This window comes from Anser anser, assembly GCF_964211835.1.
Source record: "Anser anser genome assembly, chromosome: 14".
Taxonomy (NCBI): domain Eukaryota; kingdom Metazoa; phylum Chordata; class Aves; order Anseriformes; family Anatidae; genus Anser; species Anser anser.
The window spans coordinates 8,054,853-8,074,164 of record NC_139735.1 but is presented as its reverse complement, the minus strand read 5'-3'; the positions used below and the strand labels follow the sequence as shown (position 1 = coordinate 8,074,164).

Genomic DNA, 19,312 nt, shown 5'->3' with positions numbered 1-19,312 from the left:
GAAAGTCCAGGTTTATGTCTAGATACATTTCCTTGGTGGCCTTGGCAGTGTCCCTTCCCTAAGCATCAGCCTGTGCTACAAGCAGGTTGCCATCTGGCCCTTCCTGTGTTAGGGTGGCCGCTACCGATCCCTTAGAGGCTGTGGCTCTGTTGTCCAGGCTAGCTTGGAGCTGAGCTTGCCGTGGAGCGCAGGCTCCCCACGGGGACGTGTCGGCTCCACGGGGAAGCTTGGCTGCCAGGTTTACACCTTAAATCTGCTGCTATCAGTTGAAAGGATGCAATGGGTGAAGGCACTGGGGTCTGCAAACCACAAAGCAGTACAGCAGTCTTAGAATCAGTCTTTGTTTTAGCAGACAGGAGTATACCCGAACAAATCTGCATCTCTCTGTGTAGGCTCTTCTCATTCCCCTCTGTGGCATTTCTTCTGCCACCTTTCTTCTCACCTTAAACTGGAACATTTTGTAGCCATCATTCCTCTTTTTACTATTTATTGCTTGTCAGAAAAAATCAGTAAGTGGACATTATTATTGCAGATCTGGGAGATTTCACAGCTAATATTGCTCTGAGGCCGTGGGTGAAACAAGGTCAGTTCAAGAAACCTGTGGCAGTAAAAACTGCTGTGGACTCTTTTTTTTTTTTTTCTTTTTGTATGGTTTAACCTGCTCCTGTTATCAGCCAGGCTCAGGGTGATGGGAATTCGACAAATGTTGTGACACTATTTTAATTTTCTGCTCTGTGCTGCTGTCTTAGATTACAGAATAAGGGAACGAGCTTTGCGTTTATCGTGCAGATCGCTGCAGGATGGGAGGACTGGCGGGGGGGGCAGGCCCACCAGCCTTGTGCCAGTGCTCACCATAGCAGCAGGCTGGGGACGTGCTGGGACAGAGCAGTGGGACCAGGACACGGCTTCCTAATACTTTCCAAGCCAGCACGTAACGTAACCCCAGAACACAGCCGTAGCTCCGGGAACAGAAGATATTGCAGAAAGCCAGAAGAAGCCTGTTTGCTTCTTGGTGGGGAGGATTTCATGAAAGGGCAGGGTGTGTGATTATGAAAGCATAAGGGTGTTTTTTTGCATTTTTGCTGACATATAGTGAAAGCCACAGTTGGGACAAAGTATTTTTATTATTTGTAAAAATATATATTGTGTACATAGAAATTCCTGCTAAAGAAGACCAAACGTAAGACATTACAATATTATTTTGTGCAATGCTCCCTAGCTAATAAATATTACATTTATTTCATCAAACATAAATATGGCCTCCAAAACATTTCTTAGAAGAGCAATACTGCTGCTACATAATAGCAACTTCCTCAGTCTTGACAGATCCCTGGTTGCTCCCTGGGTGGAAAGGGCAGCAAGCCAGAAGCTGGGCTTTGTGAGCCTGTGGATACCCCTGCCATGGGCTGGGTGTTTGTGTCCAGGGAAGAACCGTTTCAGAGCATCCTGCGGTTGTATGGCTCCTCTAAGTGGGGTGGGGGAGAGAGTGGGGTTATGGCCAGCTGGCCTCAAACTTAGCTGTAGATGTACACTTCAACATGCGCAGGGCTACTGAAAATTTCGTTGTTTAAACACCAAAGTTAGCACCATGGGAACGTGACGACAGGCTAATTCGGACTAAAAGGGTGAGAAGGACAATGAGAAATTTAGCTTAAATTCACTATAGGCAAGAAATCAAAATCTGTTTTGTATATGTTCATATTCCACATGTAGGTTCAGACTGCTGAGGGATTTTGGCAGCAGTCCTGACCTGAAGGTAGCACTCTGACCGTGGCTTGGATTGACAACCTCTGGTCTGAATGTTAGGATTCTCCTTGCTTGGGAGAGTCACTCTGGGTTATACTTGTAGAAGGAAAATAACATGGAAACAAAGCAAAAGGGGAAGATGCATAGGGCAGGAACCATGTCTTGCTTGTATCCATAAACCTGAAAAGATTCTGGCTCCTAAAAGCTACCCTAGAACCATGGGTCCTAAAAGTACCAAAAATTTAACTTCCTTCTATGAAGAAATAGTTTGACACAGGATATGTGAGATCATAGGATTACAGTATTTCCTTGTTCCATTTTTCTTGGCAAACATCTTTGATCTTGACTTCTGTAATGACATGAGAAATTGCTGCTGGAAGTTTGCACCTCAGACTTTTTGTAAACTGTTGTCACATAAGGTTTACCCATGTCCTAGCTTGCCCAAACACAGGAACATCCAAAATACATATTGAATATATGCACATAGCATCTGTGAGGCCTCTTGGCTTCCCTAGTTATTGTTAATGCTTAGCAGAAATCCTGATCTTACAAATTCTACAGGACACTAACACGCATGCTTCTGTTTTGGAGGTTGGTTATGTCAAATCAGTGTCTGTCTTGCAGAGAAAAGGTAGACTTTAATTGAAGTACCCGCGCTGTCACCACATAATGTGGAACCCATCGAGAAGTACCCAGGCAGTCCGTTTGCATAAGCCTTTCTTTCTTTGATCAGTCCCTAGAGGATTCACCGGTTTGTTCAGAGAAGAGATGGAAAACTCTCTACTTGTGATGATTCAGTTGCTCTTTGAAGTAAGCGAAAACTTCTCATTATCGTTGGTGCACTGATCACACACTCTGCATGTTTCCTCCTCAGGGCTACCCTTCCAGCGCCCTCTGGCTCCTTCCCTCCGAACACACTGGTTCTGGAGGAGGTTCCTGTGCCTCTCACAGGCAGTCAGATCGTGGGATCCCATCTTCTCCTGGGCTAGAGACACCCAGCACTCTGCCCTGCTGAGTCCTCCATACGTGGTTCAAAGAAATTGGTGGTCTCTTTTCTGATGTAGAAAGACTGAAGAAAAAATGAATACAAACTTTCAGCTTTGCCTTTTTTTCCCCATCGGAGAATCCCGTTTTCCCACTCACTACACAAATTTGAGAGAATTTCAAGACTCTTCAGCACACTGCTTTTTTTTCTTCCTCCCTTACAAACTTGGGTGAACATGCAGACACCTCTTCAGCTTATGGGATACCACAGTCCTGTTTCTGTTAAGCCACAGTTTCAGAGAAGATCATGTAAAGGGAGAACAAAACCACCTTGAAATATCAGCATCAAAAATGCAGACACTAAATCCAGCTTGTTCCCTTGTGTCCCAGGTTTATTCCTGTTCACAGCTTTCAGGTCCAGCCCACTCTGAATTAGAGAGCCATGGAAATGTCTAAATGTTCCTCCTCAGCCAAAGATAGTTGTTTTTCGTTTTGTTTTGTTTTGATTTTTCTTCTTCCTCAGGGAAGACCTTAATTTGGGAGTTCACAGAACTGGAATAGCAATGCCAGATCTCTTACTTTTGAGGCTGTATCTTCATGAGAAATACACTTGCTGGATTGTGTGGCGCAGGAATCTGTGCTCAATTGCTGGTTCTGCTTGTAAGATGCAAACCACTTTCCTGGCCAGTCCATAGCCTGTGCCTGTGCTCTGGAAGACCTGAGGATATCTTGTCTGTCTGGAAGTACTGGCCTCTGCCCTCTCCTTCTCCCCAGGCATACGACAAGTGTCTATGGTGAGAGGATTCCTGTTAATGCTTGTGTGGGGAAAATCCAGCCATCTGCCCTCTCAGGACTCTCAGCTTCACTTAGCGGCCAGTGCCATGATTACAGATCACACTCAGAGATTTCACTCAGCTGATAGAGCAGAAGAGAAAAGGATGGGCGGTCTTCTTTCCTCTGAACAGGGGAGAGAGAGGGAGAACATTAACGTCAGCTTGAGAGGAATGGTGAGGTTAGAAAGGAAAACTTTGTGACAAAACTGAGCTTTTACAGGAATAAAATCCATTCTTACAGAGAAAATGCCAATGGAAGAATGAGGTTCCTTCTGTGCAATGTTTCTTTTTCTACTAGCAGTGAATTTTCCCTAGAGGACACTAAGACCTTGTAATGGGTTGGCTGTCATTTTTACCGTCCGTATTAAAACTGAGCTTCACTGATACGTCGCTTTCTTAGGAAGCAAACTGCTGAATTAACTGAAGTGTGCTACATAGACTTCTCAGTTGAGTCAACACATTCTATAGAGATAGCAGCTTAAATAAAAACCAGAGTCCAGGGTTTAACTCAGATTGCTAACACAGATGAAAGCTAAAAAGTACCTCACGTCCAGGATTTGATCCTGTGTTAGCATGTGAGCATCTCCTAAACACTAATGGGGAGAGAGCTCTTGCTGGTGAGAACTCGGGCTCTCCCAGTGAAATACTAACCATGCTCCAGCAGTGGCTCATGACCTCATAAATAGCCTTGGAGGCCAGCTTGGGTTTGTAGAGCCGAAATCCTGCATTGATTTCTTCCACCACTTCTCCGTTGGTGCGGTTCTCATAGGGCATTTTACCTTCACTGAAGACCTCCCACATCAGCACTCCTAAACCAAACAAATGAGACCAGTCACAAAGAAGCAGGTAACATCTTCAGCAGGCCCACAGCCCCCTTCCACCTGCTCTTTGCAGGTCAGTGTTGGTGTCTGTTACTTGAAAAAGCATTCTCACCCAGATTCTGAGCATGCATCTGAAAAATCACACCCTAATGCAGCTGTGGATGTGCAATCATGGTGGAATGTCAAAGGATTGCAGTACGTATTTTCCCTTTCCCTAAACACTGAAATAATTTCCTATGATTACTGTTCAGAGCAGTGCAGAAACTCATGTTTTTCTAGTGTGGTGGAAGACAGACAGACAGACAAAATGGTGGTGGAATGCATTGCAGTTGGCCATCAGATGAGAGAGGGTCGGCAGATGGAATGAATGCAAGTTACTTGTGTTATTATTAGGTTTAATTCCTTCATTCACCTAATATGACTGTCTTGGTAAACCATGTTCACGCTGTGTAAGAAAACAGACAGACAGACAGATCTGAAATATAGTTGTGTAGCTCCCCAGTCAACTTTGCTAGGGAATGCCTGCTTTCCAGCTTCTAATTATTCAAATAGGAAGATGCAATGAGATTGCAGCTCCCCACCAGTGACACTGGCTCTGCTGAACACTAAGCCAAGCAGCTGTACTCCCCCAGGGTGCGGATTCCGGGCACTGGGAATTCCTCACACCCATTTTGTTCTCCTGAGCACAGCAGGACTTCAGGCCTGGCAGAAGAGGTGAACACACTGCAGTGGAGCAGAAAGCATCTCGCAGTCATGAGACCATGGGATGAAACAGGAATCCTCTTGTGCAATGCCACTGGAGGGGCAGGTAAAAATGCCAGCAATGCGCAGCACTGGCGCCTGCAGATCTCACTAAGGAGGACTGACCGGTGCAAACAAAGCTCACAACTATTTCATTCAGCCCTGAAACTGGCGTGAGCCATCTTCACCCAGCTTGGCTGGACTGTAAATCAAGCTGAGCACACTTTTTGGAGGCATCTGGCTCTTACAGGGGCCCTAAATGTACATTACTGTTCAGCAGTTTCTGATTTATGAAGCAGAAGAACGTCCTTACTGAGGCAGCATCTCTTCCCATGTCACTGCCACTTTGCTGTGAGGTGTCAGAGCTAGCTCCACTGGCAGTGTTGCCTCTTGTTATTATGTGGAAAGTGCTGACAGCCTCCTCCACATGCCAGGGGACACCAAAGAGGAATGGAAGCATCTCTGGGTTGGGTTCTCGAAGGAGCTGCGTGGGTCTGAGCACCCAGCTCTCACCACACTGCTCACAGCCCCCCCCCCGGGAAGGCACAGCCTCACCCAGCACGAACTGCACAGCAGAGCCCAGTAAAGGGAGAGGGAAGCACAGAATTCACGAGCACAGACTAGCAAAGGTTATAATCCTGCATTATTTACTGCGAGGCCCGGAGCTGAGTGGCACCCCATTGACTGTGTGCTGTGCGCCGCACACTGCACCACTTCATTCCGCACTGCCATTATTTGCATGTTAGCTGGAGATGGGCCAGATACATCACAGTGCCAGATCAACAGGCCAGGGAATAGCCTTTGTTATCTCCAGTGCCAATGATTTTGAGGAAAAAATATACAACGGCTTTCTTATCTATCAGGGTCCAGAAGGGAGACCAAAGAACAGATGCAAATCGTAAAACAATGCATCAGGGAGCAGGACATTAGGTGGGAAAATGTCAGCACTGAAATAATATTTTCAGATCAGCATAGAGCAAACGGAGTAAGCAAAACAAACTTTGTAAAGCAGAGGGTTTGAGTGAAGCTTGAGTGCCCAGGACTGACATGCAGAGAGATGGAGTCCCTAAATCTCTTTCCTTTCTCTTCCTCATAAGCCTTGTCAGTGACTCTCCAACATTTTCTTGGTCACTTATTCTATGACATCATGAAATAGAGATTGTTGTTTGCTATTATATGACATCGTACAGGTATAATACATAAAATTGGAAGTATCTGAGGTGTGTCAAAGTGTCTAGGCAGTTTACTATTCTTTCCTTTCACTTCACTGATTTGGGCTTGCTTTTCTAAGCTGCTTTTCAGGCAAAACACAATTGGGACTCAGAAGATGCACTATTTAGGGCATTTTACTTGAGCACTAAGCCCCTGTTTTTTTCTGAGCTGGTGTTTATTCAGTGCATTTCCATTCTGATGAGAGGTTCTTACCAAATGACCAAACGTCTGATTTGGTGCTGTAGTTGCTGTAGGAGAAAACCTCCGGGGCAGACCATTTGACTGGAAACTTGGTGCCTGTGGAGCTGGTGTACTGATCATCAAGGACAATCCTGGAAAACAAAAAGAAGGGAGCGTGCTGAGCAACCCCCCTGCCCCCTGCCAGCCCCCCGTGTGCAGCCCTGGTGGCATTACCTCGACATCCCAAAGTCAGACACTTTGACCACTTGGGACTCCCCCACCAGACAGTTCCGAGCAGCCTGCAAGAAAAGAAGGTGCAAAGGCAGAAGGTCAGCGCTGAAAGGCTGTCACAGACACTTAGCTGCTTTTAGCCCAGTACAGCAGACAGTGCTTAAAAACAGGAGAATCAAAGTGACATCCTACCATACAAAAAAGGTGAGAACTTGGAGTCCTAATGCTTTCTGCACGTTTTACAGCCTGCATGCTCCTGTTGCCAGGAACACGGTCAGCCATCAGTCTGACCAGCTTGCCTTTGCTGCCCAGAAGGGGCAGAGACAGACTCTGATTATCCACAGCCACCCACAGTCCCTGCTCCCTAGCAAAATGGCAGCAGTGAATGAGGCAGCTCGATTGTCCACTATGTAATTGAAGCTATTGAAAATAAAATAAAATGAAAGCTGAAATTAAGGAAGGGAACAAGGCCAGCTGGAGTGGAGAAAATGTCTGTCAGGGAGCAACATACCAGGTCTCTGTGGATAACAGAATTTTCTTCCAGATAAGCCATTCCTTCGCACACATCTTGGCACATCCCCAGGAGGGTTTCTTTTGAAAAAGTGCCCCGCTGGCTCCTGAGGTAGTCAGACAAGCAACCGTGCTCCATGAACTCAAACACCAGGCATATGGGAGTGTTCTCAAAGCACACGCCATAAAGCTGGACTAGTTTGGAATGAGACAGCTTCCTGTGGACAATGAGGGAAGGTGGAAAAAGAGGCTGAAATATGCTCAGTCCCATCTGTCCTTACGGAAATTGTTATAAACAACCCGCTTTTGTCACTCTGTTGCACTCTGCAAAGTCCAACTATGAACTATGAATGCAGAAAAGAGAAAATATGTAGACCAAGTCTAACTTCAAGCTGGTTTTGCATTAAATATAATCCAATTTCAAAGGTAGTGGTTAACAAAGGATATTTCTGCGTGGAAAATCATCCAGTCAAACTACTACTTACATCAATACTTTAGCTTCCTCAATAAAATCCTCTTCAGACATTGCTCCTTCACGAATGGTCTTTATGGCTACTTTTGTTTTCTCCAGCCAGTAGCCAAGGTAAACCACCCCAAACTGACCACTGCCAATTTCCTGTACACGGGTGAGCTCTGAGGGATTAATGACCAATTTTCCTGTTGATTGTGAAGAAGAAAGAGTAAGGATCTCATGTTAAAACGTCAAAGAAAAAGCTTTTGTGGGTTAAACATTAAGACAGGACTCTGAGTGAGAGTTGCTAACTCTCCCTTAAATTATCTGTCTGACCTTTGGTATCTCATTTGACTAGTCCATGTTGCAGTTCATGTTCAAGACTAGGAATAACAACATTCCTTTTTTTTTCTCCTATTTTTGTTGTCTATCCAGTTCTTCAGGGAGGATTGTATCTACTGTGCATACGTGCACTACTAAGAACAGTATGTTTTTGAGTTTCTGTGATGTCTACAGGAATTACAATAAAAACAATACCAGTAAAATTCTGTAGTCAGATGGAGGCATCTTTCGGGAGGGACTCAGCTTTTGGCAAGTTATGCTACGCTCCTGCTCCCATCACCTTTGTTCAGCATTAACTTCAGTACCTAATGTTGACTTTAGTGAGACCCTGGGGTCCTCAGCACCTTCCTCAAGACATTGACTTTGCAGGATCAGATCATTTGGTCACCAATGGTAATGACAAAGATGAAAACATAGACAATGTAAAGGTCTGAAGAAAGCTATTTGTTGTTGTGATAGTCACACAAGTATTCATCAGTATCAATGGGGATATTCAGGATCACCCAGCTAATGAGGGAGGAATGTGATTCCCAAATGGTCAAGACAGTAGCTCCATACCATAGCTCAGACCTGCGGTGATTGGGGCCTTTTTCCTCCAAGAAGAGACTGCATATCGCAAACGAGTGACAAGGCCTGTATAACAGAGGGAAAGGTAGGATCCAGTTATTGTCACAGTCATGGGAAGCATGGCTCCCTCCCAGAAAGGAGTCTGTACACTGGAAGCAGATTTATTGTACTGAGTTCTCAGCTCCACTTGAGGGCAGCTGAACCTCTATCAGAGTGTGATTTCCTGCCTGCTCAAAGGAAGCCAGTTCTGAGCAGTTTCAATTTACTTACCATTTTTGCTCTGTCAGTAAATATGAATTTGTATTAACTTTGAAGGAATTCTAAAGAATACCTTTGATTTGTAGGTATATTTGAAGCCAGGGTTTCCCTTGGTACACCTGAGCTGTAGGGGCGGGAGTCTTTGATGCCTCCCACGTTTGGCTATGCATCCTGGCCAAGTCCCTGACTTTGTGTCAAGTCAAGGCCCAGAGCTATATCACCTCCTGAGCAAGAAGGCACTGCAGTGTAACTCAAGCAGGTAGCTTGGTCTGGCAGTGCTGACACACTCCCATGGACTCCAGAGACTGAAAGGGCTCTCTGTGGTATATCAGTATGACATACAACATCTGTGTTGGTCATCCTCAGCCTTAGAAGGACCACCAAAATGAAGATGTAATGCTGAAAGCTGAGTCAAGGTGATGTTTTTACTGACATCCAAGTGCCAAGATAACATTTCACTGTAAGGATGGAGGTCTTGAGAGACTTCCTTCGTTCAAAACAGTCACCTGGCTGCACGGTAGAAGAACAACTTCCCTCGCTGGCCTCAGCCTTCACTCACCTGCTGCATTGTGCTGGTGATAGTTGATGAGTTCAGGGATGCAGTCAAACACATGCTTTTCTGCCAAATAATATCGCTTGGGAAAGTCTGTTGTTTCGTTGATGTGATAATGTTTTATAACAGGATTGTTATCCGTGCTGAAAAAGATGAGTTTTTCTTTGAGAAAAAACAGGTCACAACAAAAAGACAGGAATTTGGGGTATAGATGGAAGAGCAGAGAGCAAGTAAAAAGAACCTTCCTTACGCAGAAGGAATGGGAGAGGAGCAAGGAGTGAGCTGCAATTGCTAACAATGCTGTGTGTTTGTATGTTCTCCCTGTAACTCGTAGATGGTCTCATCTCTAGAAAGGCTGAGGTTTCCTGATAAGAGCAGGTTGAGTACCAAGTTTCTCTGCCTCTTCTTTCTGAAACAAAACTTTCTGCCCCATGACAGAAACCCTTTCACTAGTCTTGTATTTTCCACCTCAAATGAGTCTATCTTGATCCTACAGACAGTTCAGTTGGGATGGCAATTCAACAAAATTACAACCCTGGTGATGTTTAAGGGGCTATTTATAGGCAGTTATTTAGATGCAGGGAGAAGTGGAGCCTTTAATACCCTTTGTTTTGCAAAAGGCAGCTAACTCTTCTGCCTTTTTTGGAAGCGTTTTTCTCTATCATTTTCATGAGCCTTTTGCTCTCTCTTTATAATGCCAAAACAACTACAGAGATTACACTCTCAGAAGCCATTTCATTGATGTAATTGATGTGAAAAGCTGCTTAGCTCAGCCGTACCTTAATGCTTTGGTGAAAACAGAGACTGTGTACATGCCAGGCTGCCTTGAGTCTCTCACCATGAAGGCACCTTCCCTACCCTGTAAGAAGAGCAAAGGAGAGAAAACTGGTTAGAGACATCATGGAAAAAAGAAGTGGGCCGGGGGCAAGCTCTGCTTGTTTCAGCCATCTCTACTGCTCAGACATGAGGATGTGCTAAATATGTAGGAAAAAAATGAGCCATCAGCCAACCGATGGAGGTTGCTGTTCCATGCACTGCTCTGGTGTCTGCCCAGGGCCTGCAGGTACACTCAGCTGGTCTTTCTTGGGTGCTATATATTTTTAGCCTAGTTTCCTGAGGAAATGAGAATTATGTGATCAGATCATGCTTAGTATGTGTGGGGGTGGATACAAGTGAGTGCGTGTCTCTCTGTCCCTCCAAGCCTCTCCTCTAGAAATTTTGAACCCATTGATGGCTTTCAACCTTATCTAGCAGAACAGTGGTGATATTAATTTCATGCAAGTTCAATGAAAATGGGCAGCCGAGTGGAAACACAAACCCCTCTTAGTGCTCTCCACAGGGAGAGAAACTACAGAACAAAGGTGCAATTTATTCAACACCAGAGAATCCATACAGGAGTGTAGGAAAGATAATTTACCAATTTCCCAGAACTGGGAAAAACTTGGACAAGATCCCATGCTTTCTCAGGTACCCTGGTCATCCAGTATCTAAATATAAATGCTTAGAAAAGCAAGCTTCCTCCACTCTGGCACTCAAAAAACAATTTTCCATTTTAATTTTTCACTGTAATTGCTTTCTACTCATCTGAATGCTGAAATGTGTCCTAGGCCATGATCAGGCAGGGCCAAGCAGTGATGGATCAGATGGCAGAGGAGAAGATTTAACATAACATTTTGGATGTAACGTGCTGTGGTGCTCTATACACTGATAATAAAAAATGTGGTTTTCTTCTGTTTACACACAAAGATGCTTTTCATCTGGCATCCCAACTGCTGGATTAGTTTTGCTTTGTTTTACCTGGTAGAGTTCCTCCATTTGTATGTGCCCTCCATCCATTTCTGTATCTATAAAAACTTCTACCTAAAACCAGACTTCCTTCACTTCAGCACCGTGCTAATATTGGTAGAAGACACACAGCAAGCCGTGAATGTCTTTTGTCTGATAAAGGTGGAAGAAGCTTTATCAGCTTTGTCAGACAAAGACCACCCACAACATGTGGTGCGAAGCTGATCCACCAAGTGCGCCCTGCCTCAGCCTCCTTGCTTGCACAGGTAGACAAGTGCTGGAGGCAGCATCCTGCCTGAGATGCTTTAAGTTCCATTCTTGCCCTTCCCTCTCACTTGACAGCAAGGCTGGCTGAAGATCACTCGTGTGCTTGGCCGCATTTTTTGAGGGACTTGTGAGGGTTGGGAGGCTTTGAATCAGAGGTCTTCTGGTTCTCTTGGTGAGAGCTGCCACAGAAAAGCTGTTCTGGTAGGACCCAAAGGAAAAATGAGCTCACTAAACCATGTGTGGATACGTCCTATAGGAGTATATAGGAGATAAAAGATATTTTTTTAAACTGCATAGAAAAGCTTTTATTTTCATAAAATACTATCATCCAGGATCTTACTTGAGTCTCCTGTTAGTGAAAGAGCTAATTTAAAAACTGAGGTTGAATTTGTGTGGAAAATTTGAACAAGCAGGGCATACTTTTTATTTTCATGACAATTTTCAGTGGAAAACTCTGTCTCTACTGAAAAATTAAAGATGCATGCTCATACGCACGCACACACAGACAGAACTAAACAAAACGCCAACCTATACTTTTGGCTTTCACCCAAAATACTTCGGCACAAGACCAGTTAGATTTTCTGAGAATTACTGGCATTTTCAGCCTCCTGCAGAGACAGAAACAATAAGCTAAAATCACAGTTTTCGGCTGACACGGTGTTCTGAAACGGTGTTTTCCATCACCCTCTCCTGCCCTGGAGGAGGGTGACACAGGTCGCTGCCCACACGCGGCTGCTGCGGATCCCTGCTGGTCCCATACCTCGCTCCTCAGTTGTCATTAATTAATTATTACTGCCCATCTGACCCACACGTAACACGGGCTTACCTCATCCTTGAGGAGCATTTCTGCTTTGCTTCTGCTGATGTTCTTATTGTACCATCTGAAAACATCAAAGGACTCCGAGTCAGCACTTCTAGGCTATTAAAGTTCCTGCCAAAAAGCCTCCGTGCTAGCCCCAGCACTAGCACCAGCACAGATTGCGGGGTGGGGAAGTGGGGTTTGTAGCTTCTATAACAAATCCAGGGTGCTTAGAGGTACAAGACAAACATAGGCACAACTTACTCATATATTTGCAGATTCTCGGGTGATTTTTCCGCCAGGTAGCTACTTGGCACGTAGCCTTCATGCCTGTTAAAATGCGATACAGCATGAGCGTGCTAGACAGACAGGATTTTCTCTACATCTGTGGGAGTAAGCCCTGAAAGATTTGCCTGCCAGAAGTCTTGCTCTTTGCATGACATAAATGCTGTTTTTTATGTATTTAGCAGGGTTACTGGGAAAAGGAAACAACTGATATCCTCCCCAGACTGGTTAAACAAGGGGAGATTAAAGAGAAGTAATGCACAGACTCCATCACTGTTCACATTCAGGATCCTATAATTTCTTTTTTGTGTTAGTTATCCCCAAAGGGAACACACAAATATGCTCTGTGCATTCCAGTTTTCACATTTTTTTTTCTCCACGTTCGACAGCACGTATCAGTCTGAACTAGATTGCGCTTCAAAAAATTAACTTTTAGATCCATTTTCTTCAGCTGCCTGGATACAAGCAGCATCAAAGGCAAGAAGCCTTCCATTGCTCTTTGTTCTACATATCAGAAGATACTTCATGAAAGTTACACTAGAGGCCAGCATGTATGTTAATGGATGAGAAACTTGGATTTAGAAAGGATTTGTAAATTGGCTGTGGAAAAGGGACTTACCCGTTCTTATCTTGAATCAGCCACCAATGTTCCTCAGAGCTGTCAATCACATAATATTCCTCATTGTATTGTAACGTCAGCTCCTGCGGGTTCTGGGCTTCATAGTCGTATATGGCCATGACTAAGGCTTCCTTTGTGTCTAGCAACAATTTCTGCACAAATTAGGAAAAAGGCTCATCATACTCATATTCATAAACATCAATGGTATGCTGTCTAAAATGATATTGCCCTGGCAGCACTGGTGTGTGCTATACACGGTCTGCTGGGTTCAAAATCCTCAAAGCTAGGAAGGCACCCCAGGTGCATGGTGGGTTACATTAGCAATATGAGGTTTTTTATAATGTGAAGTTCATAAAAAAAATCACTTGCACAGAAAATAGTTATCTACTCCTTCTCTGAAGCTCAGGGCAGGATTACCTCTGTCTGATCTGTTTGTCACAGATGTTTCCTAAACTCCAATCAAAAGCCTCCAGTGATAAAATCTTCAGGACCTCCCTAGATGGACTTAGGTTGACCCTACTTCTCACTTCTTATTGTGTAAGCCTATGAGATTTTGTCCAAATCCACAAGTGGGTTTGCAAAACGATTTACTCTGTTCCTCTCCACAGCAGCTTTTGCAGATATGAGTACTATTCTCATATCCCCCCCCTTTCCCAGTTTCCCTTTCTATAGTTTGAAAAAACAAAACAAAACAAAACAAAAAAACAACAACCATTGAAGCTTCCCTCACGATTGGAAAGCTATTTGTAAAACCAAGCTGTCTTTGCAGGACTGAATCTAGCTGTAGTGGGATGCTGCTGATTTATAACTTATGGAAAGAAAAAGAAAGAAAAAAAGGAAAAGGCAAGAGAAAATCCCAGGGAATATTATCACGGGTGATATTCTAGGTCACTGCGCCGTGATGAACATTAATGAACATATTTTCACCTACTTAAGCACACAGGACACTAAGGACAGCTTATCGTGCCTCACTGCACTCACCCAGTTATCTTCAGGAGTGGGAGGAAGTGGCTTCTTTGAGGCTGAAATGAAATCAAGAAACCTAATTTGAAACAGATCTGGACAAAACCATACAGAAATAGTGAATATCAAGCCTTGGACTTTCAGAGTAAGATGTACCAGCAGCCTGCACCTACACAAGTGACTCTCAGCCACACAGCGTGTTTGAAACTGATATACATATTACATAAGGAATCATGCCAACACAAGGGAAAAAGTCCTGGGTAAAGAAAGATTGACATCCCTATCTGCCAGTACCTACAGGCTTTTTTAGTAGACAAAGTAAAGATTACACCTGGTCATTGAAAGTACAGAGGAAATACGATTAGGACAAAATAGGACACACAGGGATGAATCTGTATATCTTAAGAAAGTTGTTAACAGCTTATTGACAGACCACAGCTGATCAAGTTCTTAGTTTTCAATCTAATTCCTGAGACAGCATGAAACATTCCACCGAGGAAAATGTTAATTCACAACAAAGAGTATCATACATAGTGAAAGACGAGCCAGAATAAAGAATGTCCCAGGAAGCCAGCAAGATCTCTTGCTGCAGATATAACATGGTATTCTTTGATGTTCTGTACAAGGCAGATTTAATCCTTTACTTTTTTCCTAGGAATACATATTTTCAAGGTCAGGATGGTCTTAAAAATTCCCATACCATTTCTGGTGGGGTCATACTCTATACAGCCAACTGCCATCTTCTCTGTCTGAGCACAGCATCTCCACTTGCCATCTATCCAAAAGTCTGGATGATACTTGGAGACTAAACTGTTGTTGTTCCTGGTTTCTGGAAAATGATAGAGAAAGAGAAAGGAGGAGTAAAAAAATGTGTTTATTTGTATTGATGTCATCTCTGAAAGGCATGTAAAACTGAATGGAAATAATCTGCACAAAAGAAGCTTCTTCTTCTTTTCAAACCAGGCTTGGGTGAATATTATCAGCCTTCTTTGTTAATATTTTCCTTTCTCCTGGAAGGAGTGAATGCCACCATCACTCTGAAGGGATAGCCTTCCTACCTGTGATGGAACTCATACCTCTGTACTGTGCGAGAGCAGAATCCTACCAACGTGACTATCTCTTTAAACTGTTAAACACCAAAACCACAGAAAGAAGGTCTCAAAAAAGAAAGAAAACCTGGTACGCCATGTACTGATGATTCTCATAAAAAACTACAGCTCTGCAGTATGTATATACATAGGATATAGACTCTGCTGCTTTGGCTTGGTGTTCAGAAGGAGCTGTACAAGCTGGCATTCGCCAACTCCAAATATTTTTTGTGCATGTAAATGCCAGTCTTGAATCTCTGTATGAGCAATTAAAGGTCCTTCTGTTTGAAGCTCATGATCTCTATCCACAATAATAATTTCCTAAAAAGACAAAAAAAAATAAATCTGCTGGCCTGTTTCAAGAAACTATTTGAAAATGTTGAATTAGAGGAGGTGATAAATCAAAAACTTGGAGCAGGTTCTTCCCAGAAGGGGAATAACTGGTTGCAAGACTAAATACATGAACTCAATAATATCTCAATCAGGCACAATATTTTCAGAATGAACAATACAGCAGCTTGTCTTATAAAGCAGGAGAAAGCTTCAAGGGAAGCCTGATGCAATTTTTGTGTATCTAAACAACACCTTCCCTATGTCAAGTACTGTGCTTCATTTCTGCATGCAGTGGTTAGGTATTGTACCTTCACTTCAGAACCATTGTAATGAACCACAGTGCAATTCAGGAGGTGAACAGGAAATGAAAGCTACCCACAAAAATGTTTCTTAATAATCATGATTCTGTAATAAGGTTGTCATATAAACAACGACTCTGTTAATCAGAGCTGAGAAATGTACCCAGAACATATTAATTTATTTTTTAAAAAGTACCCTAATGTAATTTCTCATCTCTTCCTACATAAGAAACCTCAAATTACAGTAACATATTAATAGTTGATCCTTGAAAGAGGCAAAAAAAGCATTCCATGTCCAAGTTTTCTATTGCTGCTGAAAACACACGCACAAAAATTGCAAATACATTTAATTCCATAGCTGCACTCCCAGTTATTGCTTTGCATGTTTAGATGCAAGACTTAATTCCTCTTGCACATTTTCTTGGCATTACAGGTTTTGAGAAAACTGCTCTGGGTTAAGTAACTTCAACAATTAGGTGGGTGCAGGGGTTTTGTTACCTTCCTTCAGTGTAGAGACCCATCTCTGCCGACTCTCGCGATTGGGTGCAAACACATAGAGTATGTAGTTATCATGGATGATCTGGAGAGGGGAGTAAAGAAGGGAGCCAGCCGTTAGAAACAATCCCAGATACACTGGGTACAATGGAATCACTGAAAGAAACAGGTAGCAGCCCCCATACCAACAAATTACAAAATGATGCTGTGAGCACGTGGAGTACACAGGCCCTGCTCAGTGACATCTCATAACCTCAGTGCCTTTTGCTTCTCTAAAACTGAGTAGAATACCTGATCAAGGAAGAATTCCAGATGAGTAATATTTTAGATCAACTTTATGTTGTTAAGAAATTCCAGTGAAATCAATGGAGATGTAGCAATCTTCATTTGCACAGAAGCCAGCCCATTTCTTGCTGACCATGGTTTATTCTTCTAAAGTACCTCTGGGGAAATGCCATCTGTTCTCAGCAGTTTCTTTCAAGGCATGTTCACTTAAAATCTAAGAGCCAAATTTAACTTTTCTTGTGTAAGTATAAATCCCAAGCAACTCCCTGGAGATTTTTTGGATTACTATCATTTTTCAGTTTTTAATAGCTTTCACGGGGATTATAGCGAGGAAATAAGAAGCAAGAGCAGACAAACAATGAGCAGCCAGGATGCTGGTTTCATAAGCTTGTTCTTAATGATGAACAAATGATGGAAGAGAAATACAGAACATTTGTGAAATTTCAAACAGGGAGTAAAATCATCACAAGAATAAAAATGACTCAATCGGATAACTACATTTAAACAGAAAATGTGGTATAACACATAATCTATATTTTTGTTCCATTATTTATCTCAACAATTTAAATCCAAATGGGATCTGGTCTCTTTGATCCAGAGAAGCTTTGAAAAACTCTGACCGCTGTCTTTAAACAGAGATTTCTACATGACAGCAGCTTTATTTTTTTTTTAAAAGTTTATCCAGCGGCATAGATGAGGCAACGTTGATTATTGTTTAAAGGACAGGAAATATTTGCTATCTCTTGGCCCGATGCCCTTGCAGGCACACGCAGACGGCTGTGTGACTCAGTTGGTTTGCATGCTACAGAGAGATAAGTTATAACCTCTGTAACTAAAAAAATAGGAAGAAAGGAGGAATAATTCCCGCTCGTTTAAAGCCACTCCTGTTGATGTTAGTGATATGCCTGTTTAATGTTTTGACAATCTGAGATGGATTTTGAAATCCGCAGTAAGTGGATCTCCAGAAGATGTAGCCACGAGCACGCACAACTGGATAAAATCACTAGTTTCAGCCACTCAGCAAGGGGCTCACTTGCCAGATGAGCCACACAAAGAAAACAAAACAACCCCAAACTCGTCAGTTCCACAGAAAATTTACAGTTGGGTGCAGCTGAGATACTTAAGAAGAAAATAGACAATATCATTTTTCAAAGTACCACAAAACTGACTCTGGGACAAAATTCAGACAGGCTACAAGCAGGTCCCCTGACCTCAGCTCAGCACTGTCCAGCAAGTCTGGTCCACCGCTATCAGGACTGGCCACAACCTTTACTTTATTTCGTTCTTCCTACAAGCAGTGGAGACACAGCTTGAAAAATTCATACCCAGAACAAGTAGATCTGAGCATTTGTTCCTTCGCTCATCCATTCTCACTGAAGGAAGCTGTGTTATAGTGTGGGAAGGGAGTAAGGAGCAGTCAAGGTTCCCCCATCAAGCTTTCCCACCGGCTCCGGCTAAGAACTTCCCTGTCAGGCTGCTGTTTGCAGTGTGTGACAGCACCTTCTGTTGCTCCTAAAGACCCCAAACCAAGGTTGTAGCACTCTGATTGTCTAAAGGAATCTGTGAACAGATTGCCCTGTATACACAAATTCATACGGTGTTGGGTTCATTAGGGACTGCATTTTGCAGGAGAATTTCATTGAAATTCAAAATGAAATGATATCACTTATCAATGTAGTCAGTGGACAGACTCACCTGGAAAGGGTATTTATATTGACAGGGGATGATGATGTCACTTTTGACAATTTCCACGCATTTAATCCTTGAAAGCTCTACAGAACCCTTCAAAGTCCTTTTTTTCTGAAAGACAGACAAAAACACTTGGTTAAAGCTAGTGATTGTGGATTAAGTGAATAATTAGACAAGACTGAGATGTGCACAGGAGATTTCTGATTTCAGTGGAGCAGAAGCAGATTAACTGATAATGTACAACATTTAAAAGTATAAAGAATCATTCTCATATATGGCACCTCTATATAGATTGCACATACACATATTTACATGCACATACATTTATTTCAAGTCAGCACATGGATTCTTAGAGAACCAGTCAAAATCTTTGGTTGAAATTCATTTTTTTCCCCCAACAAAATTAGATGCCTTTTTAACAACAACAACAAAAAAAACCAACCTCTTTTCATGAAACTTTCAGCTTATCAACACTTGTTTCATACTGAAAAGCTATAAAACAATAAGTATTAAAAAAAAAAAACACACACACACAAAAACATTTGGGTACTTTGATTTTCAAAACTAAGCATTTTATCTAAAATATAACATTTTCACTGATTCTGTTTTCCAAGAAACAAATCATGTCTCTGGTTTTGGGTTGTCTGGGTTTTCAGATAAGAAAAATAACAGGAAATTTTGAAATAAATAATATCCTCAAAAAATTGCCTACAAAACTCTTTTTCTGGCAGCCTCTGCTGCGTGATTATTCATCAGCTACCAGATAGCTAGATAACAGAGCAGGCAGTTAGGGGAGGATAAGAAAGGAACAGGATCCTGATATCCCCACTGCCCTCGAACTGAGCCATCGCCCCGTGGCTCCCGGGCAAGTGGCACTAGGCCCTTGCAGGAGAGATGGGTGGGGAAGATGCAGGCCGGAGCTAAGCTGATGCTTGCTATCTGGTGCACGCTGCTGAAGGATTCGCTACAAACGCGT

The 19,312-nt window shown here is 42.9% G+C and overlaps 1 protein-coding gene across 1 annotated transcript in view; it reads right to left on the bottom strand.

Moving 5' to 3' along the window:
* Positions 1-648: 648 nt before the first annotated feature.
* ITK (IL2 inducible T cell kinase) overlaps positions 649-19,312 on the bottom strand; it is a 31,109-nt gene continuing 12,445 nt past the window's right edge. Inside the window, exons 2-17 of the mRNA XM_083799028.1 lie at positions 18,343-18,447; positions 16,366-16,447; positions 14,848-14,976; positions 14,166-14,206; positions 13,185-13,336; positions 12,545-12,610; positions 12,308-12,362; positions 10,209-10,288; positions 9,436-9,572; positions 8,610-8,684; positions 7,744-7,915; positions 7,260-7,476; positions 6,752-6,816; positions 6,551-6,669; positions 4,215-4,372; positions 649-3,687 (exon numbers count right to left, since the gene is read on the bottom strand). Of these exons, the coding sequence (XP_083655154.1) occupies positions 3,616-3,687; positions 4,215-4,372; positions 6,551-6,669; positions 6,752-6,816; positions 7,260-7,476; positions 7,744-7,915; positions 8,610-8,684; positions 9,436-9,572; positions 10,209-10,288; positions 12,308-12,362; positions 12,545-12,610; positions 13,185-13,336; positions 14,166-14,206; positions 14,848-14,976; positions 16,366-16,447; positions 18,343-18,447 (1,725 nt within the window). The 3' untranslated portion in view covers positions 649-3,615. The remainder of the gene's footprint in view (positions 3,688-4,214; positions 4,373-6,550; positions 6,670-6,751; positions 6,817-7,259; positions 7,477-7,743; positions 7,916-8,609; positions 8,685-9,435; positions 9,573-10,208; positions 10,289-12,307; positions 12,363-12,544; positions 12,611-13,184; positions 13,337-14,165; positions 14,207-14,847; positions 14,977-16,365; positions 16,448-18,342; positions 18,448-19,312) is intronic.